The sequence below is a fragment of the Paroedura picta genome, chromosome 9 (genome assembly GCF_049243985.1).
Source record: "Paroedura picta isolate Pp20150507F chromosome 9, Ppicta_v3.0, whole genome shotgun sequence".
NCBI classification, from domain to species: domain Eukaryota; kingdom Metazoa; phylum Chordata; class Lepidosauria; order Squamata; family Gekkonidae; genus Paroedura; species Paroedura picta.
The window spans coordinates 22,964,651-22,989,776 of NC_135377.1; the positions used below are offsets into that span (position 1 = coordinate 22,964,651).

General features: G+C 42.5%; 2 protein-coding genes across 5 annotated transcripts; one reads left to right on the forward strand and one right to left on the reverse strand.

Annotated features, from left to right (window-relative positions):
- Nucleotides 1–1,787: 1,787 nt before the first annotated feature.
- On the forward strand, nucleotides 1,788–8,100 carry LOC143844593 (RNA-binding protein 12B-like). Of its 3 annotated transcripts, none has more exons than XM_077351917.1 (3): nucleotides 1,788–2,874; nucleotides 4,634–4,675; nucleotides 5,279–8,100. In XM_077351917.1, exon 3 carries the CDS (start codon nucleotides 5,307–5,309, stop codon nucleotides 7,572–7,574), a length of 2,268 nt encoding a protein of 755 aa, XP_077208032.1. In that variant the 5' UTR covers nucleotides 1,788–2,874; nucleotides 4,634–4,675; nucleotides 5,279–5,306; the 3' UTR covers nucleotides 7,575–8,100. The 3 variants fall into 3 exon arrangements, with proteins under 3 accessions (XP_077208032.1, XP_077208030.1, XP_077208029.1); XM_077351915.1 differs by having other exon boundaries at nucleotides 1,788–2,000; XM_077351914.1 differs by having other exon boundaries at nucleotides 4,634–8,100.
- A 1,882-nt stretch (nucleotides 8,101–9,982) lies between these two features.
- On the reverse strand, nucleotides 9,983–24,929 carry CIBAR1 (CBY1 interacting BAR domain containing 1). 2 transcript variants are annotated; one of them, XM_077351919.1, is made up of 8 exons: nucleotides 24,778–24,929; nucleotides 21,866–22,100; nucleotides 20,084–20,152; nucleotides 18,087–18,188; nucleotides 15,203–15,307; nucleotides 13,766–13,879; nucleotides 12,179–12,298; nucleotides 9,983–10,180 (listed from the first exon to the last, which is right to left on the reverse strand). In XM_077351919.1, the coding sequence occupies exons 1-8, from the start codon at nucleotides 24,807–24,809 to the stop codon at nucleotides 10,082–10,084; spliced, it is 876 nt and encodes a 291-aa protein (XP_077208034.1). In that variant the 5' UTR covers nucleotides 24,810–24,929; the 3' UTR covers nucleotides 9,983–10,081. The 2 variants fall into 2 exon arrangements, with proteins under 2 accessions (XP_077208034.1, XP_077208033.1); XM_077351918.1 differs by having other exon boundaries at nucleotides 9,983–10,183.
- Between the last annotated feature and the right edge of the window lie 197 nt (nucleotides 24,930–25,126).

Here is a 25,126-nt window from a genome sequence, read left to right on the forward strand (position 1 = left end):
CTAATCAATAAACATGTTTATTGCTGTCTTGAGCCCAAAATATTTTCTAATAAAGGTATGAGACTGATTATAATTTGGGTTGAGAGTTGTAGGCCTAGAGAATCAGCTTATAGGCATGAACAGACAATATAAAAATTTTACTTAAAACTTAATTTTAAAATTTAACAGGTAAATTCTCCATACACTATTTTGAAGCCCCTACAGTAAGAATCCCAAAACTTTTAAAATATGTGAGCACCTTTGATTTTTCTTGCTTTCATCCTGGCAGACCCACTGGTCTATATAATTCTTGGGGTTGTGCAACCTGTCTGTGCATTTGAGGGAGGACAGTGGGAAGACTGAAATTGGCTTCTCAAGGAGGTTGAGCCTTGTATAGTTTCCAGAAAGCCCAGAAATTGGGTATTTCCCTAACATCCATGGGCAGACAATTCCACTGCAGAGAAAGCAGATGTACAGTCGATTGAACCCATTTGCTGAACTATTCATGAGACCTTGCAATATTCAAAATGGGATTACACACTTAACTTGAATTAATGATATAGCTTATTGTAAGTATTGTTTTTATGTAATTCATATAATATACTATGCTTCAATTCTTTTCAGTGGCTCCAGACTTCTAAAATCCAAATACATTAGTTATTTAATGTCCCATTTAATTGCTTTTACTGTCTCACTACCTGTAATCCACCCTGAGTCCCTGTGAGAAAGATGAACTAAAAAGAACAAATAAAAAACAATAATAAAAATAAATACAAATATGCAATTTTAACATAGTCTGCCGTATTCTTCAATATGCAACAAATACAATGATGCAAGACTCAAGTACTTTTCAAACCATTCAATGTGTGGAAATTAAGCATGTAATAAAGCATTCTTATTGAAATGAGACTTAATACTTAAAAATTCCAATTGATATATTTATTATACTACGCTTCTTCCCAGAACTGAACAGAAACAAATAACCACCCAATAAACTAAGCTTGTTATTCCAGTTTGGTCCTTACACCTGTGAAACACTTTTATTATGCTAATTTGCTACTCACCTATATGTATGGGCTAGCACAGGGATAGTCAAACTGCGGCCCTCCAGATGTCCATGGACTACAATTCCCAGGAGCCCCTGCCAGCGAATGCTGGCAGGGGCTCCTGGGAATTGTAGTCCATGGACATCTGGAGGGCCACAGTTTGACTACCCCTGGGCTAGCAGGTTCCATTTCAGTGTATCTGAATGTATCCATATCAACATGGCAACCCACCTGAATCTATCAAAATGACCATAATTATAATAGATCAGTTGAGTGTGAATGTATATATTTCTGTCTGAATAGGTATACACGCACCAGTCATTTTGTCCACCACTATAGAAAATGTTCACATAGAAGCCTTGTCTGTCTATGCACATAAAACAATGAAGGTGTGCATCTCAACAATGATCTCCCCCACCCCCTAACTTTTAAAATCGGGGGCAATGTAGTAAGGTGTCTAGCAGCATGAGTTAGTCAATCAGCTATTACAGTTCCGTAAGAGAGAAAACATCCCAGAAGCAAAGGGGAGTACACGCTACTTTTGGATAATGCATCGTCTTAAAACACCGTTAAACATCTGCTTCTCCGTCCATCGTCGCCATGGTTACGGAGTCGCCAGCCCCGTCCACCCAAGCAAGCAAGAAAAGCGCCTGCGTGGCGGGAGGCTCAGTGGGGAGGGAGTCTTTTCCGGAAGTGCGTCACGCAGGCGCCCGGAGCCCGAGCGGGAAGGCTTGGCGGGGGCGGGGCCGTTTGCGAGCGCCGGGGTGAAAGCGTCACTGCGGGCTGGTGCGCGCGCTCCCTCGGCGGTGGAGGTGCCCCGCGCGGCTGCCATTTTGTGCCTTGCGGAGGCGGTTCGGCGGGCGACCGCTCTGTCCCCGTCGTGGGCGGGAGGGCGAGCGAGGCGGTGGAGCTTGAGACCGGCCCTTCGTGGGTCCTCTGACGGCAGTGGCGGAGCCGGGGGTTGGCGCGGGCCTGGTTAGTAGCGCAGGGTCGTGCGTGGGTCGCTGGGCAGGGTGGCTGGCTCCCGCCTGGGCGGCCCGGCCCGGCCCGGCCCGGCCCCGGGAGCGCTTGCCAGGAAGGAGGCGGGCGGGCGGGCAATCTCCCGAATCCTGCTCTGGAGGAGGCGCCCCTTCCTCGTCGTCTCCCGTGCGGGGGGTAGGCGGGAAGGGGGCCCGGCTGGGCGATCCCCGGCGACACTCCGCTCGGGGGGGGGGCGCAGTTGCCCCCACAGCTTTGTGGCGATTTGGGGTGTGTGTGTATGGGTGCGTGCCAGATGACGACTTGGGGGTGTGTGGGGAGACGTCGACATCCCGCCGGCCGAGGCTGCGATCGACGACTTTTGTTTTTCTGCACTTCTGGACGCATCTCCTTTCCGCCCCCCGAGTGCTGGAGCTCACTCTGCAGTCGGTTGGCGAACGGTAACTTGTGTGCGGGCCTTGGATCTTTCGGAAGCCCTTCTCCCGAGGAGCGTCTTGGACTCTGCAGGCGCTTCCTGTGACAGCCAGCCACGGTGGATTTGAGGAAACGCAACCGTCACCCAGAGCCGCGCATATCAAACCTCTCTTGATGCCTCTCCTACAACTACCCTGAGAAATTACTCTCAACAAGTATCCCCAAGCCGGAAGCTGACTGGATCTCTGTGTTGGTCAGGAGACCGTAGCTCCGTAGTGTTCTCATCCTGAGGCCTAGAGGATGCTGTTTGGTTGTCAGGCGTGTGTTATGGCAGGATACGAAAGTGTTCACCTGTCATCTCCTTTGTTGAGGGGAGAGAAACATACCTGGATGGAGTGTGGTGCTGCAGGAAGAAATATGGGTGGTGCTTTCAAGTTAACATGAGAGAGTTACTGAGGTAATGCATTCAGGGTTCGTTCAATGTAAGTAATTGTCGTTGCAGATATGGTACTGCCTGCCATATGGTACTGCTTGCCAAATTTTCAGAATTTAAACACAGCAAACTGTGTATAGAATTCTTTTTTGTTTGGCAGAATATCAGTTCTTGCTCCTGGAGGGCATGCTTTTGGTTGAACTGGTAATTGTGTTGGAGTGTACTAGCTTTTCTGTTGTCGCAAAAGTAAGGAGAGACCAGTGCCAAAAGTGGCACAGTGGCAATGGTGGTACTTGGTTGGATAAAAGGCTATAAGGATTGGAATTATGTTACAGAGGGCAGTCAGCAAAATTGCTCCTCTTCTCTGGTCTTTGTAGATAAAATTGTAGGAATCACCAAGCTTGTATTATTTCATTCTGTCTTCCATGGAATTCAAGGGGGAGCCTGAAGAGATAGGAATCTACAGTTCCATGAGTTTCTGCATCATGTGCCTTCTCACTCTGCCTTGAGACCTGACATTTCATATCTTCTTCTTGAAGTTTCATCAAAATAAATACAAATTTTGCCTGTAGTGCTGATTAAGAGTTCTGCCTAGGTTAAATGGCTGTAAATTTAGTATTTAATTGAAATGCATTTTTGCATACTTTGGTGCTGTTTTTCTGTGCTTGATATGGTGTTTTTTAAAGTTTGATGTTGATGTTGAGAAAGCCTTTGAGTTGTTTGCTATAACTAAACCTTTTTGTGCATGGAGATGCAGCTAATTCTTTTGCTGTCTTTCGGAATTCTGTTATGGATTTCAGAGATTAAGAATTAAATCTATCAAAAAGTGGACCAGATTTTTCAGACGTTGAGAGTATTCTTTGTGCAGAGATTTAATGCCATTTCAGTGTGTATGTGGCTCAAGGATTTTTGACCTCCAGAACACAGCTAACTTCTCAGATGTTAGCCTTGTTTGTTGATGGAGATAAGGTACAAACTACTTGGATTCTAGGTGTTTGGTGGAACACATGCTCTACTTTAAAGAGTTTTGTGGCCAAATACTATGCTGCAATCCCATGCATTTTATTTGGTAGAAAGGTCTGTTAAAAGTGGAATTATCTAGTGTTTATGCATAGGAATATTCTGTGATTTCCTTTCTTTGGCTCTTCAGGGGGTCACTTGGTAATTCTCATGCCTATTCTTCAGGATTTTTGAACCTATTTATTTAGGTCATAGAGGATAGAAAGTTTTGTATTTTGTGTCTGTTTGTAATAGGATAACAAGCACTAGTAGGGAAACAAGAAAGAGCTTAATCTATGTATTTTTTTAGAATATCAGCTTCGGGGATTGTTAAAAACATCTCAATACATTTGGTGGAAGATTAAACTTCAGTGAACGGCTTGCAAACACTTTGGAAGCATAAGGATTTTAAAAGAACTGGGCAGCTTTTTTAATTTGGGATATCTTTAAAGGACAACCAGTGCTGAGTGAGCGGTTCAGTATTCAGGTTTGTGTGGACGTACTGAAGACTACGCTTGGCATATTTCCATCACTGAAGTCATTTGTAATGTTTGGAAGATTTAAAAAATGGATATACCAGCCAGCATGCACTTCTCTTCAATTTTTTCATCTTTTTGTATTTCCCTTGGGATGGGGATGCAACTTAGCGCAAGACCACCCACCACCATTTCTCTTTTCATTGGTTATTGTTGTTCATGGTTATTGACATACCCTACTAATGTGGCACAATATGCAAACCACGCTGTTTGTTAGCCATTAATTATGTTTCATTTTCTTTCCACAGTTAAATTGTTTTCTCAGACTTTTATCTACCAACTGAAAACAGGTAAGCTTCTAGAGCTTGTCATTTGAGTTACTGTTCTAGCTGATGGCTTTTTCTCACATACTTTCACTTGGAAGGGAAGAAACAGAGTTGGGTATCTTATTCATAGGCAAAAGTAACAGAGTTGAAGAATGATTGAATTTGATCTGTTTTATTCAGCCAGTAGATCATGGTGTCAGAAATCCAATGGAAATACTATGTCGGTTTGGTAAATTTATGTAACTACTTCTTGGTCATGAATATTTCTAGGTTTCTTGATACTGATTGACAAGAATGAAAGGCCAGAGTTGTCCTGTGTTTTAATCTCTATATAGATATTTGGACAAACTATAGTGTATGCAATCATTGTTTTTAAATACCTTAATTAGTAGATATTATTGTTTGGGAATGGTGATATAGCAGTGTAAAATTTGAGATGGACTCATTACTTGTTCTAAATTCCAATGTAAAAAATAGGTGCCTTGTGAGTCTGAACATGGGAGGGCAGGTTTTAAAAAAATTGTTGGCTAAGGTTGGGCTCTCTTTGGAGAGGTCCTCCTGGAGGTATAGCTCTTTCATTTGCAGGGTACTAAAGGTTTGCTATCACGTATACCTTTCTGTCCACAGGTGATTATTGCTGTGGGTTGAGCTCAGAATGGCGGTAGTCATCCGTTTACAGGGGCTTCCTGTTGTTGCGGGCTCTTCAGATATTCGCCGTTTCTTCTCAGGATTGAATATTCCTGATGGAGGTGTACATATCATTGGAGGAGACAAAGGGGAAGCATTCACTATCTTTGCAACAGATGAAGATGCGCGACAAGGAATGAGCTTTTCAGGAGGACTTATAAAAGATTCACGTATTGAGCTTTTTCTCAGCAGCAAGACTGAAATGCAGAATAGAGTAGATGTTAATCGGAAAATATTTGATCATGGTGGAAGAGAAACAGGCACTGTGTCTAGGCAGGCAGGTTCTAGTAATTCAGGAGTTGGGAGCCTTTCAAACCTCGTTGCAGCCATTAGGAAAGGAATTGATAAATCTACCTGTGGTACTTTGGATCACTTGGAGGAGGACTTTCATTCTGTTGGGTCTCATAACAATGATACTGAGCTTTCAAAATCGGCTTCTAATCTGTCCAAGAAAGAGTTATTTAATTCAGACAATGTGTATGTGTATATTCATGGATTGCCTTACTCAGCCACAGAAGATGATGTTCTTAATTTTTTCTCTGGATTGCAAGTGGAGGAACTAGTCTTATTAGAAAATAAGGATGGTCGACCAAGTGGTAAAGGTATGTTAAAATTTGCTACATCAAGCGATGCCACCGTAGCCGTGCAACGTAATCGGGAGTATATGGGTGATAGATTTATCGAAGTTCGTCCCTCTAATGAAAGAGCATGGTTGAGGTACAGTAGAAAAAATTATAAAAACATAGATAAACCTTTCAAACATTTTGCTCAGTTAAATAAAGATAGTTCTTCATGCAGGGAACCATATTCAGGAAGAGAATCAAGTTACATGTCCTCCAGGAAACAGTCCCACTCAAGATCTCCTCCACGGAGAGCTGGTGCAGACTCCTGTTCAACATCTCCTCCAAGGAGATATTTGACACACTCACATTCAAAGTCTCCTTCAAAGAGGTTTCTGTCACGCTCTCATTCAAGGTCTGCTTCAAGGAGATACTTGGCACGCTCTCGTTCAACGTCTGCTCCAAGAAGATATTTATTCCAATCTGGTTCGAGGTCTCCTTCTAGGAGAGCTGTGGCACGCTCCCGTTCACCTCTCTCCCCTTCCACCCTGCCTCATTCATCGAATAGGAATGAGTTTTATATACATATAAAAAACCTGTCACCTGCTGTTGAGAAAAGAGATTTGAGAGTGTTCTTTGGCGTGCTAGATATACCTAGCCATCACATTACGCTTTGGAAGCCACATAATAACTATGAAAAAAAAAGGGAAGCACTTGTGCTGTTCAGATCATACGACGAATATCAGATTGCACTGACGTATCACAAGGAGAGTCTTTTTGGTCAAGAAGTTCTCATTTTCCCCACTTCTAAAAAATCAGTTTCGCAGATTTGCGAATCTTCAGGAAGTAAAAGATCAGAACGACATCACCATGCAAAGGAAAAAAGGGATGGATGTTCTGGCCAAAAGACTTGTGTGTATGTAAGAAATCTTCCATTTGATGTGACAAAGGTTGAAGTACAGAAGTTTTTTGCAGGATTTAATATTGATGACAGTGGCGTACATTTGCTTTATGATGAGAAAGGAATTGGATTAGGAGAAGCACTGGTCAGATTCCACTCTGAAGATCAAGCCCGGAAAGCTGAAAGTTTAAACCATCGACGATTTTTGGGAACATCGGTTCTACTAAGGTGTATACCTGAAGAGCAGATGCAGGACTTTGGTATTAATATCTCATCAATGTCAAGTGAAAAAATGCAGGCTTATCCACATGCACATTCCAGAAGTGAACATTTTCATACATTCAGTTCTCAAGGACCACCAATGCAGGGGAACCTAATAGATTCATCTGATTTTATGTGTTCTGATGACTTCCTGTGCTCACCCGATCGTTTTGGAGGTTTCCCCCCTTTTCCAGATTTCTGTAGTGAAGGTCATCTTGGAGGTTTCCCTGAGGGTCACCTTATGCCAGACTCTAATTTCAGTATGGGCTCTGACAGCATTACAATGATTAAGCTGAAGAATATGCCATTTCGAGCATCTCCTAATGAAATACTGGATTTCTTCCATGGCTATAAAATCATACCAGAATCGCTTTCTATACAGAACAATGATTATGGAATGCCTTCTGGAGAGGCTACCCTTGCTCTGGTGAATTATGATGAGGCAGTGGCAGCGGTTAATGAACTGAACGGCCGACCCTTTGGCCATCGCAAAGTTCGGCTCACTATAGAGTAGGTGAAAATGTGCCCAAGAAGAAGAAAAAATTACAGTATTACATTAGAACTAAATTCGCATTTATTACTGATAAATGGTAAAACCCCATAAAATGTTTGTAGATCCCTATAATTTAATTTTTTATATTTTCCTCCTGATTTTTAGGGGACTTTATAGCAGCATTTGATCATTTCAGTGGTTGTAGCACACAGACTTGCTAAGTGCGTATCTATGTGTATGGCTGTGTGTGTGTATGTGTGTGTGTGTGTGTGTGTATATATATATATATATATATATATATATATATATATACACACACACACAACATATATATATATTTGCAGAATATGTGCTATTTTACTAATCTGCATCTTCCGCACCATTAGTTAGTAAGCTTTCAGTTAAGTCCCCACTCTATACATTACAAATGGACTAGTTGGAGTCTCTTGTATTCTTACCCATTGTTATATTCAGTGGCTAGTTAAATTCTAGGGGTTTGGTAATGTCTGATTTCCAGTTCTTTCAAAATAAATTGCATTATTTGAAATATGTGGTGGTTCATTGTGTATCTGATGGTTCAATGTAAACTTCTGAAATCGAAGTATTGCCAGTATTTTCTGGTATGGTTGTGCATTATGTGTTAGGGGAAAACAAAAAACATTAGCTTGTTACCAGGCCACGAAGGCCTTGGAAACGGGCTGCCTCCCCCCCCCCCACAGTGAGAAGCTCACCAGGCCGTGAGAGAAGTGGCTCAGCTAGCTTCTTGCTGCAAGGGGCGGGGGGAAGAAGCAAGCGGGGCCGTCAGCATGTCAGCGGACACAAACGCGCATGCACGGAGCTGTAACGCATGTGCGTTAGCGCCCCTGGTGGTAAAAACACGCATGCACGGCACCCCTGAGCCGCCGGCTCTTTCCCACCCCCGGAGCCGGTCCTCAACCTTAAAAAGGTTGGGGACCGTTCAGCATACTGTAATATCCCCTTTTAAAGCCGTCTATAGATAGTGCCTAAGCCAGCCTTATGGTCATATAATGTTTTAATTAAAAAATATTAACTCCCAACTATTGAAACCTTTCTGGGGTGGATGATAAAGCCTGGCCTAAGTTCTTGCCATTGCTAGAATATCTACCAGAGGGGCTGGTGGACTTGCAAACTTGGATGGGGAGAATTGAAATTGACATTAGCCAAGATGAAGGACTCTTACCAACCTTTTGCTCATTGCAAAAGATCCTCAGAATGGTCGTTTAAGCCCAGGGATCAGGTTTATATCTTCACTCAACCTTTAAAGCAGTGGTCCGCAACCTTTCTAGGGCTGCGGACCGGCGGTGGTGGGGAGGGTGGGCTGCGCAGCCGCACGTGCTCGTTTGCGCCATGCGTGGCCCTGCTTCCCTCCCCCCCTCCCAAAACGAAGCTTGCCGGACTGCAAGCTAATTGGCCACTTTTGCGGCCGATTTGCTTGCGCCCTGGGAAATTTCTTACTGCGGGGGGGGGGGGGGGAGCCGCGGCCTGGTGCCGGGGCCTTCGCGGCCCGGTGGTTGGGGACCACCGCTTTAACGTGTCAACAACCATGTAAGAAAATGGGGTATCAATACACTGGGCCTTAGTTACCAAAAACTTTACAGATGTTAATTCTATGTTTCATTGTAACCTGTTGAAGAAGTCTCTGGATCCAGATGAATGGCGTCCCCCGATGGATAAGCCTGTTCCAGTTATAGTTGATGAGAATGTACATTGAGGTGTTTGAGATATTGGACTCTATACTCCACAGGGGTCCCCAGCTATATCTTCATGTGTGGAAACAGTTCCCTGATGGCAAAAGTGAGTACGTGAGCTCTGAACATATATGGATGCCCACTCTGGAGTGAGAATTCCACACACAAAAAGTACCATTCTAAGCCTGCCTTGGGGTGAGAGGGCTTGGCTGGGGGGGGGGGGGGGGGAGGAAAGGATGCATGAACACAAAAGCTTATACATTGAATAAAACTTTGTTAGCCAATGGATTCAAACTTAGTTCAGTAGTAATAACAAAATCCTTATAAGCATATGCATTTGTGTCAGAAATAAGTGGGTGTTTTGTTTCTATCACTATGGGACCCAGGTACTCTAAAAGAGTGAGTGATGGGACATAAGATACAAATGTTGAGAACTATTGTGGATATACACATTTTCACTGGCTTCCATGATCCACTTGTAGAGGTTATAAGACTGAAGATACAGCTTTTATTAGGGTCCGTGGTTGAGTACAATTCAACCAACTAGAGCAGGGGCAGTCAACCTGTGGTCCTCCAGATGTTCATGGACTACAATTCCTATGAGCCCCTGCCAGCAAATGGGAATTGTAGTCCATGAACATCTGGAGGACCACAGGTTGACTACCCCTGAATTAGAGAACTGCTTGTTAGGAGGTTATGTTAATTGAACTCAAAGGTTACTTATTATTTATCATAATTTTAATGGATAGTCTCAAAGTCTTAATGTGAAGTATCAACACAAGTACTTCAATTCGAAAAAAAGTTCTCCAGTCACCAAAGCTATCTTTCGTCCTTTGTAGTTTCAAATTCCTCCTCTTCTTCCTCCTCTTCATCATCTTCATCTTCCTCTTCTTCCTTTTTAAATTGATTCCTGGAAATCTGCTACCCCAGAAAATAATAGGTTAGATTTATTTTGTAACTGAATCTTGGAGAAAAATATTTTTACAATATGTTCTTTAAGAACAGAAATAAAAAAAACATTGTCAAATAAGGTACGTTCGCATTGGTGCTTTGCTGTTGGATGTTGTACCACTATACAGTAGATATGTGGACTCTGGTAGTTAACATGTTCTGTTGTGTGAGAATATTAGTTTTATTCTTGCTTCTGATAACTGATAAAGAAAATGCAAATAGCTTTGAGGGTAGAATGTCCTTTTATAAGCAGATACAGAAACCTGCTTTTTACAATTTGAGAATGACAGTAACTTGGTCCATTGAAATGGCTGTGCTCTGAATAGTACAGGAGTGAAAAACTATATTGCATAAGTCTGTGTTGGAATAGCTATGATGCTCAGGGTGGGGAGGAGGATTTTTAGAAAAACACATTTTTAAAGGTCTTTTTTCAATTTTCCCAACAGAAAAATTCAAAAGTTGGGAGTACTGAGGAAAAAACAAAGAAACGTGGGCAGTGTACACAGATATAGCTCTTAAATACAAAATGCATATCTGCACCTGGAAGGATACCTAATTCTTCATGACAGGAGCATTGCTTCAGTTTCAATGCGGCCTGTCTCTTTCCATGTGGTTGACCTTTTTATCTCTCCCTCCAACTACTGTGCACATAATCCCACCCCTCACATGTAGGGAAACAAAGTTTAGAAGGAGGTGGGGCAGAAACCAAAATCTCAGGAAATTCTTGGAAGGTTTGTTGAAAATTCATCTCTCCCTAACCAGTAGCCCACAGAAGGCAGCATCTAACTTAAACTACATATAGCTGTGTATTATTATTATTCTAACCAAATAACCTGTATTATGTTATTCATACCACAAAGCTTGTGTTTTCTGTTTAACTCCTACCTCTTCTACTTTTCAGATGGCAAAAATTACAGTACATGTACTAAGGTAGCATACTAAGGAAGTATCTGTTTTCAGTTTCTCTCAAGTAGTAGGGATATTCGCAATTTTGCTTGTAGAAAACTAAGGCATTTAACTTCTGATAGGACAGTAAGAATTGTAAATCAATTTTCCACAAAAAGAAAATACTTCCCCCCAACCATAGTTTCAAAATTTTTGAAAAAAATTAATTCCTATGTGGGAGAGAATGTCTTACCTGAATACAGATTTTAAAATCAGTCACAAGTGTCATCTGAACACACTTTCTTGGTATGTATTTTATACACTTCCAAATTTGCAACTGTTATTTTTACATATGCTCTTTAGTGATCTGCTTACTGGCTTCACCTTCACTTTTGAAGGGCATTTTGTATGGATAAAAACTTTTCTTACCCACAGTTTAAAGGGACACTACATACCAGATACCACATTCTGTTTTACTTCCACAACTTTCCTGGTTTTGCTTAAAATTATGTCTACCAGTAAATACAAAAACTATTCCACTTTGAAAAGTCCTATAAATTTGGCTCAAGTCATAATGGATCCAGAGTAAGAAATCTGAATTATAGCCAGAACATCTGGCTAGGTGAAATACAAATACAAAAACTAAGGAGGAGTGTCCAGTAAACATATTGGACATGTACGAATGTAAATTTTTCAGAAACTTTGAAGCCATCTCCCCCTTCTTGGGAAACAATGGGTAAAATTGAAAGATATCAACCCTAAACTATTACTACTGATTGAACAACAGATAGTGTATTTGTACAATATGGATATACATTAGAGATAGGTAATAAAAGAATTGCTGTACCTCTTAATGTAAGAACATGGAAGAAAAAATTATAGCCTTTAAATTAAAAAAAAATCTTGCTTTAAATTATTGACTTGGATTCGAAGTGCTGTGTGTGAAATGAGGCGTATAGAGATTTCTCCCAAATTCCCTGACTTGGTGCAGCCTATGGAGTCCCCTCAAATTCTGCATTAGGGCCCAAATTGGGATGGAGGAATCCTTTGGGATAAGGCAAGCCAATATTTCTATCATACCTGAACTATTCCAGGGCAAGATTTGGACGAACCAGTTCTCTGGAGAAGAGATTTTGAATTTGCACGTACAATATCCAAACGAGATTGATGCTCTGGGGGATAGAGAGAGCTCCGAAACACCTGTTTAACAATAAATTATATTAATGCTGTAGATTAGATAAGAGCCTTCAAACATCTTGCCTCAACAACCCTTTTCAAATTGTTTTTGAAACCGACCATAGTAGCATATTGGACAGGATTCAGGGGAAGGCTCTAGAGCAGGGGTAGTCAACCTGTGGTCCTTTTGCTGGCTGGAGCTCATGGGAATTGTAGTCCATGGACATCTGGAGGACCACGGATTGACTACCCCTACTCTAGAGTCTACAGCCTACGTTCAGCTCATATGGGACACAGGACACGCCTGGGGCGCTTTCATAAATGTGATCTAGGATACATTTGCCTACGGCCGCATATTATAAACAATTATTATTACGGGTAATGGAAGAGAATGGTGTTTTTTTAAAGGGAAATTTGTTACTAAATTTACTAAGAAACACAAAAATAAATTATGATACGCCCCAACAACTGGGTCCATTGCAGGAAAAAGAATCCCTAATAATTCTGAGGAACACAGTCTAAAAGCTCCACTTCAAATAACTAGACTACTGCTCAAGCTGCAACACAGAGTGGTGTTCTTAGATATAATTTGACTTATGTAACACACATCATTTTTAAAAACATCAATACAATGCTGCTTGACTGGCCAGGAATAATCCCTGATTGCCAACAGGGACTAGATTAAATGAGAAGCTCACCACTGCACCTTCTCTAATATTCGTAAACCAGGAGCCCACAGATTTTGGTGCAAAAATGTGACCAGGTTCAGCCAGAATATCTGGCTTCCACTGCTGAAGAGATAAACCAGTGGTTCTCAACTTGGGGGTCAGGATCCCTTTGGGGTTGAATGACCCTTTCACAGGGGTCATAGCAGGGCAAGCAGCTTGGCTGGTGGGGGCACCACCCACACAACAGCCTTGCACGGTAGATCGAGATGTTCCCCACAGATAATGTGTTGTTGGATCCTGTCCCCAAATTCACCATCTTTGCGTACATTAAGATTTAAACACTGTTCTGCCTTTCACAATAATTTTTTTTCACTTGTACCTCTGCGGTTATTTTCAAGCCATACTAATACTGTACTTTTGTGAACAGATCTCCACAGAAAAGTCTCTAAACAAGTATGATATCCCTAGAGTCTGCTTAAAAGTTAACAAGTACAGTCTGACAGTCAAATGACGTGAGATGCAGCACATCTTTCTGACTAGTGAGAATGTACTTGTCTGCCTTCTCGTGTAAATGTTCGGCTCTGTTCTCACAACAGCAGGGGAAGGGCAATGTTTGGATCTAAGCCACTGTTGGGCTATACTTTCAAATAATTTCAGTTAATTTTATGTCAACATTGTAAGAACTAGGTTTACATCAGGGAAACTCTTCCCCCACTTGGAATAAAATATTACATGAATTTGTGTAGCAATATCTACATTGGGGTTATTGTACTTTTCCTGTTAAGAATGTTGCTCTATATAGGAGATTCAGCTAGGCTCTTACCTCTAAGTCTTCATTCTCATCAATGTTTTGTATAGCTTGGTGGGCTGCGGTGTAAATCTCCAAGGCTTTCCCATGGAATAACATTTCGATTGCTATAAATTCTGAAAATATGTTCTAAAAACATAGATAAAAACATTAAATCCTTGCAAGCCAATCCCCCCCCCCCAAATGATCTAAAGCCAGAAAAAAAAATAACTGGGGGTATCATCACCGTGTATAAAAGTATTAGCCTCATTAACTGTAACCTTGGATGACAGAAGAATGAATCTTTTAAATAGCATCCCTTGTGCAGTAGGTGTTTGAGCCCTTATTTTTCTAGTGAAAGGTAACTAGAACTGAAGTGGAAATGAAGTGGAATGCGGGGCCGGAAGCTCTGGAAGTGCTTTGAGGCAGTGGCGGCGGCAGAGGGGGGGGAAGGGATCAGGGACATGGGCCCCCCAATGCATGATGGTGGGGAGCAGCATGCTGCTCTCGCACCATGGTGGAGGTGGGACACCCGTCAGCTCTGCGGAGTTGGCAGGGGTAAGACGCATCCCTGCAGGGGCGCCATAGGTTGGGGGAGACCCAGGAACGTGGAATAATCTGCATTCCCTTAACGCGGGTCTTCCAAGGGCCTGGGCTCAGCAGTGCCTGGGATGGTGGCGACATTGAGTATAATTGGGGATTTTCTCCCAAGCCCTGTCGCTGCCAGCTCGGGTGTTCCGGCCCGTGCAAAATGGGTCAAAACGTCTTACAATCACCTTCCCTTTCCTCTCCCCTGTGATACCCTGTGAGAAAGCCCTGATATTACTGCTTGGTCAGCCCAACATTACCCAACTGGCTACATGTGGGAGAGCGGGGAATCAAACCTGACTCACCAGATTAGAAATTGGTGCTCCTAGCCACTACACCAAGTTGTGTAGTAAATGTGCTTGTTGATTATACTAATGCCATAAACTACACAATCTTTTGATTGAACAGAACAACATGCTGTGTCTTTCAAGATATGCACCAAAATTCCAGGTTTCCATTGCGAAGGGGGAGGACGGAAGCTGAGGACTCCTGCATAATTTAATCTGGTCTAAAGCCTCCATTAATAGTAATAATTAAAAATGAGACTGAACAATTTGCACCAGTGGATTTTATGTCATGGTCTGATTCTAATTATTATAGTGCCCTGTATTTGGCAGCAAGCAAAGCTAAGTTATTCAATATTTAATTGTAAAGGGATGCAGAGCCTTGCTGTGGAGGGATGTTTGGCATCCTGAAATTCTAAAAGTCCCCAATTCCACTGCCTCCCCACACTATTTTTTTCACTTTGGAAATTGGATACAAGTTGACTTGTTTCATTTTTCCTATTTCCCTGTCAACTGGGGAAAATTATTTTCCCCATGGTAAAAATAACTCATTTTCCAAGCCCTTGCAAGGTTATTAGTTTACATTACACTGTATAGTTACCTTTATGTCTTTTATTTTTTGTTTTTCAAAGTTGTCAATGGTTTCCTCCAACAGTCGACTTGTTCTAGTAGCATCCAGTGAAGCTCTCTGTAATTCACTTTCAGCCTTAAAATAACAATAAGAGTTTATAATTGTGTGAGATATTTTAATATGCTGTGCAATCTAGAGCCTCTGAGGCTGCTCAGGGACTACACGAGTACAGTTGTAGGATTTTGACCAAAAGCTTCCGAGTATCAGTTTTTAATGTCTACAATTCCAAGCTCTGAAACACAAAGCTACAGCTGCAATAATAAACTCTATTGCTAGTTTAAAATTACTATAAATTTGTGTTTCTAGCAGAACGATCTGGAAGTGAATGTATATACAAATGCAAGGTTCCTGCATAGCAGATTATCATCTATAAAGGACACAAATAAGAGATCATACATGTTTATTCCAGATAAATTCAGAAAAGCTGTTATCTCTTGGATCCATATGCTTAATTCCACATTAAGCAACAGAAGGGGAAAACTTTTGCCCTGAGTATAAAATGTGATCACATGTTCAAATAATGTATATCTGTGTCAAGTTATCTTAAATCAGAGAATGGATGAATTTGGGGATTCATAAAGGGAACACATAGCAGCAACACTGGGAAAGGTAAACAAGTAAGTGGCAGCAGACAATTTAGTGTATCTGAAATTATGATAGTCTTGGGAACAGGGCTGGGGGGTAGGAATTGGGTTTATGGAAAATGAGGTTGGTCCAGGCACAGAAGAAGCATAAAGGAAATCGAAGTAAGAAAAGGATGCCTGGCACCAAATACACCATGCAGCAGAAGGTCAAGGAATGCTGGTGGAAGAAGTGGCATTTGGGTGTGAGGCTATCTTTGGGACCAGGAGGCATGAGCTGATTAAAAAATAAATGACTTACGAGACACCGCAGAGATGATACATGTGACTATGATAAATGGAGATAAAAATTTTAGATGGGAGGTATGGAAGACAAAAAGCAAGAAGACTGAAGTAATCTAAACCAGAGATTGCAGCAGTAAATACAAAAGGGGTCCTGAAGGTATTTCAACACACTACTATACAAGAAAGGAAGTAACATTCTCTCAAGAGCAATTCCAAAGCAATAAGCTCATTTTCAAAGGGGGAAAAGCCAAAAAACTGACTATTAAATGCTTATGCATAAAATAGTTCCAGCTTTTTCAAGCCTCATCACAGCAGAAAGCAGCTGAATAAGATTGCAACTGATGACATCTGGTGTCTGTTCACTTTATTGCAGCAGTGGATTAGATTAATTTAGATGAAAAGAATCCATGGCATCTCAATTTCTGTCCAGTATTCACAAATGTGCAATTCAAAAAAATCTAAGCATAATTATAATTAGAATATTTTGATATTTCATCTCAGATAAAAGACTAACCTGTGACTGATGTTGGCAGTGAAGGAAAATATTTTTAAGTTACAGAAAATACAAAACCTCTTTGGACATATTAGATACATATTACATCTCTCTTTCAGCAACTCAATGGTTTGAATCCAGGCAGGTTCTTCACGCAATGCCACCTAACTCCCCTCCCTACGACAGTCCCTATCCCACACGGTATTTGCTCAGGTGCCATGATCCCGTCCTTTTGGTAACCCTGATCCTTTTTGTGACTAAAGAGAATCCCTCCCTTTTTCAGCAGGGAAGAAGATGGCAGAACCTTTCTGGATTAGATCCAGCACAAATATATCTGTTTGCCTTCACTCTTTCATAATCAGAAACGTAGGAAATTGACTGCAGGCAGTAATTATTTTCACTAAATCAAAATCTTGTGCAACTAATTTCTGGCCACTATAAAGCAATAGGTAGCGTATAAGATTTTCTGAAAGTTCAACTGCACTGAGTAGGGTCACCACCCTGTTTCCCAGTGACAGGCCCCGTCCTGCTGATCAGCTGGCGAGCAGGGAGGAACTTACCCCGAAAAAGAGAGATCCATCCAATGTGTAGTGATGTGACTACATCACTGTTCCCTGACTCAGAAGTCAGGACAACACTCTGGTACTTAGGCAAAAACTCTATGGTAGAAGCCAAATTTACTGGAGTTTTCCCCAAATACCAGAGTGTAACCCTGACATGATGATGTAACTACTGGGTCATCTAGGCTAGTGGTCCCCAACCTTTTTATAACTGGGGACCGGTCAACACTTGACAATTTTACTGAGGCCCAGGGGGGGGGGGTAGTCTTTTGCTGAGGGACGTTGCTGCGGCCGCCTGAGCCCCTGCTCTGCTTGCTTTCTCACCGGCGCCCCTGACTTCCCACCGCCTGCTGGGGGGGCGCTGCCAGCAGCATCTGCGCAGTGCCACGTCAAGAAGCCCCAGCCATGACAGCTGCTGGAGAGCACCAAAGGTGAGCCGGTGGCAGAGTGGCAGGGTAGCCCCCGAGGCAGCGGTTGGGAAGATGGAGGAACCGCAGCCCGGTACTGACTGATCTACGGACCGGCCCCAGTCTCCGGACCGGGGGTTGGGGATCACTGATCTAGGCAATGATGCAGACACATTGCTGTACATTGAATGGGCCTTCCTGCTGTTATCTGTAAGTCCCCTGCTTCCCCACCAGTTGCCAGTACGGACCTGGCAATCCTGGCACCACAGCTATTCACATTTCTGTATGTTCATCACTGGATCCAAGCCTCTGACTGCCTGCTATATTATGCATTCACATGCATTACAAAAGCCAGTATAACTAGGAAGCAAAAGAAGTCAGTGTTTTTCCCAACAGTCTTTTCTTAATAGAAGACCACTTTAATTCATTCTGCTTTGTGACCGTGTAGCATTCTTACTTAGTAAGAATATCTATTCACTCCAGAAGTGTAAATTAATTACTTCTTGTCGTCAAGGTTAGAAAGGATACAATAATGTGTCGATCTGATGGATTACGTTGACGGGTCCTTTCCAGCTGAGATAACTGTTTGGCTTCTCGGTTCTTTGCTGTTAAAGTTGCTTTGAGATCCTCCTGTAATTATATTTATATTTAGTTTAAGAAACTGAAACAGTTTCCTGCTCATTTGAATTCCATGATAAATCATAAGCATGGCCAAGCCACTTTTATGAATATTCATACAATTTTAAGCATTGTTTGGATTATGTTAAGATCTGCTCAAGATCAGTTTATGAATCATGAAATGTACTTTCCCTGAATTTTATGAAATGCTAGTAGCAAACTTCAGTCCGATTTTAATTTTATCTCAACCCCAGAATATAAAACTGCAGTTTCTGAACAGAACAGTGTAAATTAAAGTCCAAAATAGTTTAACTCACAGAGAGGAAAAAAAAAAGATACCATAGCTCATCTTACTTTGTCCAGCTTATCTGTATAAGCATTCAATTAGTAATTCTAATCAAACTGACCAGTTTTTCTGAGTCAAATTAAAACCTGTTTATTATTTAAGCACGGCATTTTAAACTTTCCCCAAAAAAGAATTTTGCTCTGAGTTAAGAAACCAGATTCATTTCAGAATATCCAGGGTCGTTACTATTCTTGATTTCACAAAGTACTTATTGACTTATTTTATGTACTTCTCAACCAAGTATGTTCTTAGGGAAGCTTACAAGGAGTTGAAAGAAGACAGGACAATGAAAAAAAAAAATAAACATAAAAATTATCACTACAAAAAAAAATTAGAACAAGGCTGGAGTTTGAAATTTCTTTAATGCTGTTTTAAAAACAGCAGTACCATTAATATTTTTAAATGCTGGATAGCCTTAAAAAGAGAAATTAGGTATGTCACATCATGTCAGATTTTTTTTTAAATCCTGCCAACTAAAGAAGGAAAAAGTGGAACAAAGACCAATAAGACTAATACAACAAATAAGTTTTATCTGACTCCCAAAACTCACAAGGCTTAGCAATTGATAACTGGAGTACTGCAATTCAGAAAATCCTGTTTCTTGTGACAAAAAAGAAAAGAAAAAAGAAAAAAAAGAAAGCCAGATACCTGCTTTAGGTATTTTGGTGCAATGCCACTTAGGAATTTAAAGGTAATGACATGAATTCTCAAGTTATCTCTGGAAACAAACAGCAGCCAGAGCAGATTCCTTTGACATTAGCAAGATAGGCATTATTTATTTAGCGTATTGCACGTTTGTTATTTAGTCAGGAAATCCTAACATCGTCTGGCAGCTAGGTTTGCCAAGGTCTGTCCCGGTGCGATCGCCCTGGTATTCCTTGAAGGTCGCCCTTCCAAGTGCTAGCCAGGGCTGACCCTGCTTCTCTTCCGAGATCGGACTTGCCTGGGTTATTCAGTTCAGGTGACAAGATGGGTTCCTGCTAAGCTGGTGAGCAATCTGGATGTCACATGTTGTACCAACTTGAAGCCTCTTGACAACACATTACAGTAATCTATCCTGGATATGATCAGAGCACAGATAGCCATGCCCGATGTCTGCCTTTCAAACAAGGGCTGCAGCTGTTTACTACATGCCACAGACGCAATCTGTGTCTCTACATGCATATCCAAATATAAGAACATTATCAAATTGTTAATCTGCTCCTTCACGGAGAGTGCAATCTTGCCTTGATTCCTCATTCCATGATGGCTACATCATGGATTTTAAAAAATGTCATGGGCTCAAGCCCCAGCTCAATCTTCTGACATTAGTTTGCAAGACAGATGCAGAACAATTGGAATATAGTGTTTCCCGTCCTCATCTCTGCCAACCAGTCCAGAAGGACACAATGGGCAATGGAAACAAAGTATTCTGCGTCAGAAAATGGCAAAATGAAATCATTATTTGAAGATAGTAAGATTTCATTATTGAAATGCTGCTTCCTTTAATCAGAAAATTGCTCATTCTTGCTTCCAGGAAAGGAAATACCTCAAGAATATAAAACAAAAGTTCACCACCTACTCTTTTAAGTTTTACGATGGTCCCATAACATTTCAGGGGTTCAACCACTTTAGCTTCCAATCTTTCCACCTATAAAGAAAAGCAATGAAGAATAAACTCAACTGTATATTTTGGCTACAAATTTTAAACCATGTTTCACAGACTTGAATGCTGTTCAAAAATACAAAAAAGAGAACCACCTCAAATTGTGTAGTAAGGATATCCCGATTATAAACTATTGTGCAAATTTAATCTGCACTTTTTTTGCCAGCAAGTCACAGCTGGTTTATGGTGACCTCATGGGGTTTTCAAGGCAAATGATATCCAGAGGCGGTTTGCCATGACTTGTATTCCTTGGAGGTCGCCTACTACCCAAAGCTGGCCCCGCTTAGCTTCAGAGTTCAAGCTATCCTGGTCTATCCAGGTCAGCGTAGGATATGCACTTCACTGGCCTTAAAATAGTTAGTCATTTGCCTTAACTAATAGACTAAAAGGAAATACAATTGACATATCACCAAAACTCCAGCATAACTGCATTTCTGAGACTCCAAAGAAAGTATGGATACAGTTCAGTTAACAAAATTTTTATAAAATGGAAATATTTAATATTTCCTTGTTCTGTTTCAGTAATACACTCGGATCAATAAACTCAAGTTTGCAATCAGCTCCCTCCCCCAAGTAAAATTGGCTTCCATCAACTAACAGCTCAGTTAACCAGAAGAGCTCATTAATATTTCATATGTTTTCAAAGACTGGACTTGCTGGAGACAAATGAAGAGTGGCAGAAAATGAAGGCAGAAAAAGGGAAAGGCATGGTGATTTGGCTGATGTGTGAAAACATGACTACAGCAGCTATCTTAGATGGAAGCAAAACAATGATTCCCTTCATTGGCCTAGACTAGGACCAATCACAATACGGCCCAACCCCTCTCAGAACTGTCTCTTGCACTGGCCATTGCATTGCTTCATTTACACAGCATTTTATGTTTGCACATAGTTATTCCTGGTTTCTTTCCTATCCTGTCTTCATTTTGTGTCTTAGCTGTAGGACCTTATGAGCTATTACAGCAAGGTCTCTTCTATTCTTTATTAGCACTATAATATACTAAGTGCTCAGTAAATATAGGCTTGAGAAAAATAATGCTAGAAAGGAGTCATAGAAGAAATACTGGGATCTAGCTTTAGTTCTTCCTCATGATCACTGGGAACTTTGCCTAGACCCTCATGTCTGGCTTGAAATTTGTCACTGGCTTTTGACAAGCAGTGTTTGTATCTAAGTTAGTCCAAAAATGATAATCCTGCACACTCTTCCTTTTGTTAGAAAAAAAAAAAAACAGCTTGCACATGCACTCAGTGTTGCAGGGCACAAACCAGAGAAGTATAAGGCCAAGTTTCTTCTTCCTTCTAGCCTCAGTCCTGCAGAAACTACAAGAGCAAGAACAGATATACTGATAGATCAGGCAGGTGGGGAAAGGGAGAAGCAATACAAGGAAAGAAATGGACAGTGGTATCAGTGTAGACACCAAACTGCAAAGAGGCCTGTTTTTGAGCCTGTACTGGATACTGCCCACCTAGATCAAATCTTGCCCTCACTTTCCCAGTTTGTGAAGATTGTAAACACCCCACAGAGATTTGCCAGAAAAAGTGCATTTGCCAAGCCCACAGCATTTATTTTTATTCAAAATGGATTTGGCAGCTATCTTAAATGGATAAAGCTAATAATAATGTGTGCTTATCATAAAGATGGCCTGTGTTTTAAAATACCAGTATTAAAGCATAAAGTGTACAAGCTAAATTTTATACCTCAGCCTGGCGATAATCCTGAAGTTTGGAAAATTCAGTTGCAAAATTTTTTAACCCAAGTTTTAAATTAGGTGTTTCTGTCGCAGCATAAGCATGTATCTCATTCACTAGGAGATCAGCTTTGTCTCGCAGTCTGGCTGTTTTTCGCACATATGCTGCAAATATTTGGCACAGTTCCCCAAAATGCTTTTCCACATTTGTCACAGCATCCCGAATTTGTCTAGTCTGATTGTCCCTAGAGAGAGAGAGAGAGAGAGAGAGAGAGAGAGAGAGAGAGAGAGAGAGAGAAGGTAATGCAATAAAGTCTGACTAGGTTGACAACAACCATAGACTTAAACAATGTTGGTAATACTATGAAATGCTATGGTAATGCTATGAAATTATTGTTCAATTTAAAGCAAAGGGAGGAATACAATTTAGTTTTAAATTATTGCAGAAGTTCAAAGCAGAAAATAATGTAGCATGACTCTAAGAATGTCATTTTCCTAAATGAAATCTAAATATTTTTTTTTTAGATCTTGTGGATTTGTTCCACTAGCAGCGGTGCTTCGCACGTTTCCTAGAGGGAAGAGGCTCTTCAAGCAGAATGGATGGGCAGGAGGGGTCCAACCTAGTTCTTGCTGTTATCAATTAATGTCTGTCTTTCACTTTTTCCAAGGAGCTCCAGGAGAAATATGGGTTGGATACAGCTTGCATTTTCACTCAGAAGGTGGTTTTGCCTCTATGCCTGTTGTTGGCCCTCTGCGGTAACTGGCTGGCGAGGATGCTGGACTAGATCGACCACTGGTATGATCCAGCAAGGCTCTTAGTTTCTTAAGCCTACGTTCAACAGGATTTAGCCTTAAATAAATAGCACGGAAACTACTGAGGGCTATCTTTTCTGGTGACTTCAATTCCTATATCAATCTTCACTTTCATCCACAATGTACATCTACTTTACAAAACACATATGCATTAATAAACCAGTTTGACTCTAAAGTGCTTTCTGAAGCATACACATCAAATACAGGGCTGGTGACTGATTCCAACATAACTTCACAGGGACCTACATATAGATTCACATGCTTGGCAGATGCCACTGCATTTGCGCACAATATATGGCAGGGGTGGCCAAATGGTGGCTTTCCAGGTGCCCCTGCCAGCACATTGTAGTCCATGGACATTTGGAGAGCCACTGTTTGGCCACCCCTAATGGTCACCCATAGGCAAGTGATGGATTTCTGCATATTTGAAGATTCCCTCACATGTAGATTACCACCTACAGCAGCTCTGTGTCTTCACTTTGGAGGTCAGCAAGGTGGCATATATTCAGTGCTACAAGTAGCAGAAATGCCTTTTCCATCCCTGCACCCAGAACCTAAATAGCTAAGGGAACTAAAGACCTCCACATCCAGGGGGCGCAAACCTTGGAACATCAATTTTAGAAGGTCTTGAACTTTTAAGTTTTGTTGTTTAGCCTTGCAAGATAACCCCTCTATAAAAAGGGTGCTGAATTATTCAGCAGCAAATCTCTGAGATTTATAATCATGAATAGCAGAAGTACTCCTGAAACCCATGGGATTTCCTTCTAAAACTGCCTTTGTGTATGCGGAGGATTCAACACACACATGCACTCTTTCCAAGTTTATAATTATAAAACTAAAGATAAATAATGGAGGCCTGTACATTTACAAAAATGATAGTGATCTGAGTTGGTTGGGCCTAAAGATTTACAAAATGATCTTCAGGCTAAAAAGATCAGTTCCCCTGAATAAAATGACTACTTTCGAGGGCAGACTCTTAACTACAAAAGTGTAGTGGCTGAGAGCAGCGGTTTCTAGTCTGGCCAGCTGGGTTTGATTCCCTGCCCTTCCACACACAGCCAGCTGGGTGACCTTGGACTCCTCACAGTCCCGATGGTTCTGTTCTGACCAAGCAGTCCTGTCTGAGCTCTCTTGGCCTCACCTACCTCATAGGGCGTTTGTTGTGGGGACAGGAAAGGGAAGGCAACTGTAAGCCACTTTAGGCAGTGAAAAGCAGGGTATGTCCTGCCTTCCCCAAGCTCCACCCCAAAGTCTCCGGAGAGTGGCGGGCTAAAAATCTAATCAATAAAAATAAATATCCTGGAATTTCCTGACCCAGAGTTAGCAGCCCTACAGGTGCCCGTGTAGTATCTAAAACAAAAATAGACACATAGAGCTGGAAGGGGTCATACAGCCCCGACTCAGTGCAGGATCTGCCTAAAGCAGGGGTAGTCAAACTGCGGCCCTCCAGATGTCCACGGACTACAATTCCCACAAGCCCCTGCCAGCATTCGCTGGCAGGGGCTCGTGGGAATTGTAGTCCGTGGACATCTGGAGGGCCGCAGTTTGACTACCCCTGGCCTAAAGCATCCACGTTAGGTATGTGTCCAGCCGCCGTGTATGAGGACCCACGAACTTAGGAGCGAGAGACAGAGATGACATACCGACTCCCGCGACAAGGGGAAGGAATGAGCGTCCCCCCGACTACCACGAGATGAATGGGGCCGGGCAGTGCAGAGCACAACAACTTCCCACCCTCCGCCTCCCCTTGAGGACCTGGGGGAAGGGGGCCCAGATTCCCTCCAAGCTGCAACTGGGCTCAGCGGGGCCTTGGCCGGACTCCGTCACGCTCAGGAAAAGGGGCCGGAGCACGCGCAGAGCGCCCCCTCCGCCCCGGAGCCCACGCGGCGGGGCCGCGCTCCCGGGCAGGCCGCTTGGCACCCCTCCCGCCCCCCTCCCAGTCCTCCCGGGGCACATCCAACTGGGGCAAGCGGTGCCCAGAAAGGCGTCCCCCTCCCCGCCGCCGCCGCCTCCGCCTCCGCGTCCCAGGCGCGGCCCCTCCCTCCTCCCCTCAGGGGACTCTGAAGCGGGCGCCTTTCGGTCCTTTCGTCCTGCGGCGGCGGCCGTTACCTGGCATCCACCGCGCGGCCCAGCATCAACATGGCGACGGCGAGGACGACGGGGGTCGGGCCTAGGCGCGCGCGTTCTGCGGCCGGCGGGTTGCCATGGAATCCGAGCGCCACCCTCCCGGCCTTCCCTCGATCCCGGGCGGCGCGCTTGCCCCCCCCCCTCCCCCCCTGTGCTCGCGCTCCATTGGCGGGGGTCGTCCGGCGCGAGGAGGGCTGGAAAGGGGGCCTATTTTTTATATATATATTTATTATTTGGATTTCTTACCCGCAGCTGTTGGAAGACCGTCTTGCGGTGGGTTACAGCAGTAAAAAAACACGCATAAACGGTTAAAACCAGAATGCCCCCAGCG

Excerpts from the sequence above, each read along its gene's own strand:
- LOC143844593 (XM_077351914.1), top strand. The coding sequence starts at position 5,307 with ATGGCGGTAGTCATCCGTTTACAGGGGCTTCCTGTTGTTGCGGGCTCT.
- CIBAR1 (XM_077351918.1), bottom strand. The coding sequence starts at position 24,809 with ATGTTGATGCTGGGCCGCGCGGTGGATGCCAG. Across the intron at positions 22,101-24,777 it reads GGCCGCGCGGTGGATGCCAG|GGACAATCAGACTAGACAAA; the intron begins GTAACGGCCGCC and ends CTCTCTCTCTAG. Across the intron at positions 13,880-15,202 it reads AAAAAATAAAAGACATAAAG|AACATATTTTCAGAATTTAT; the intron begins GTAACTATACAG and ends CTATGTTTTTAG.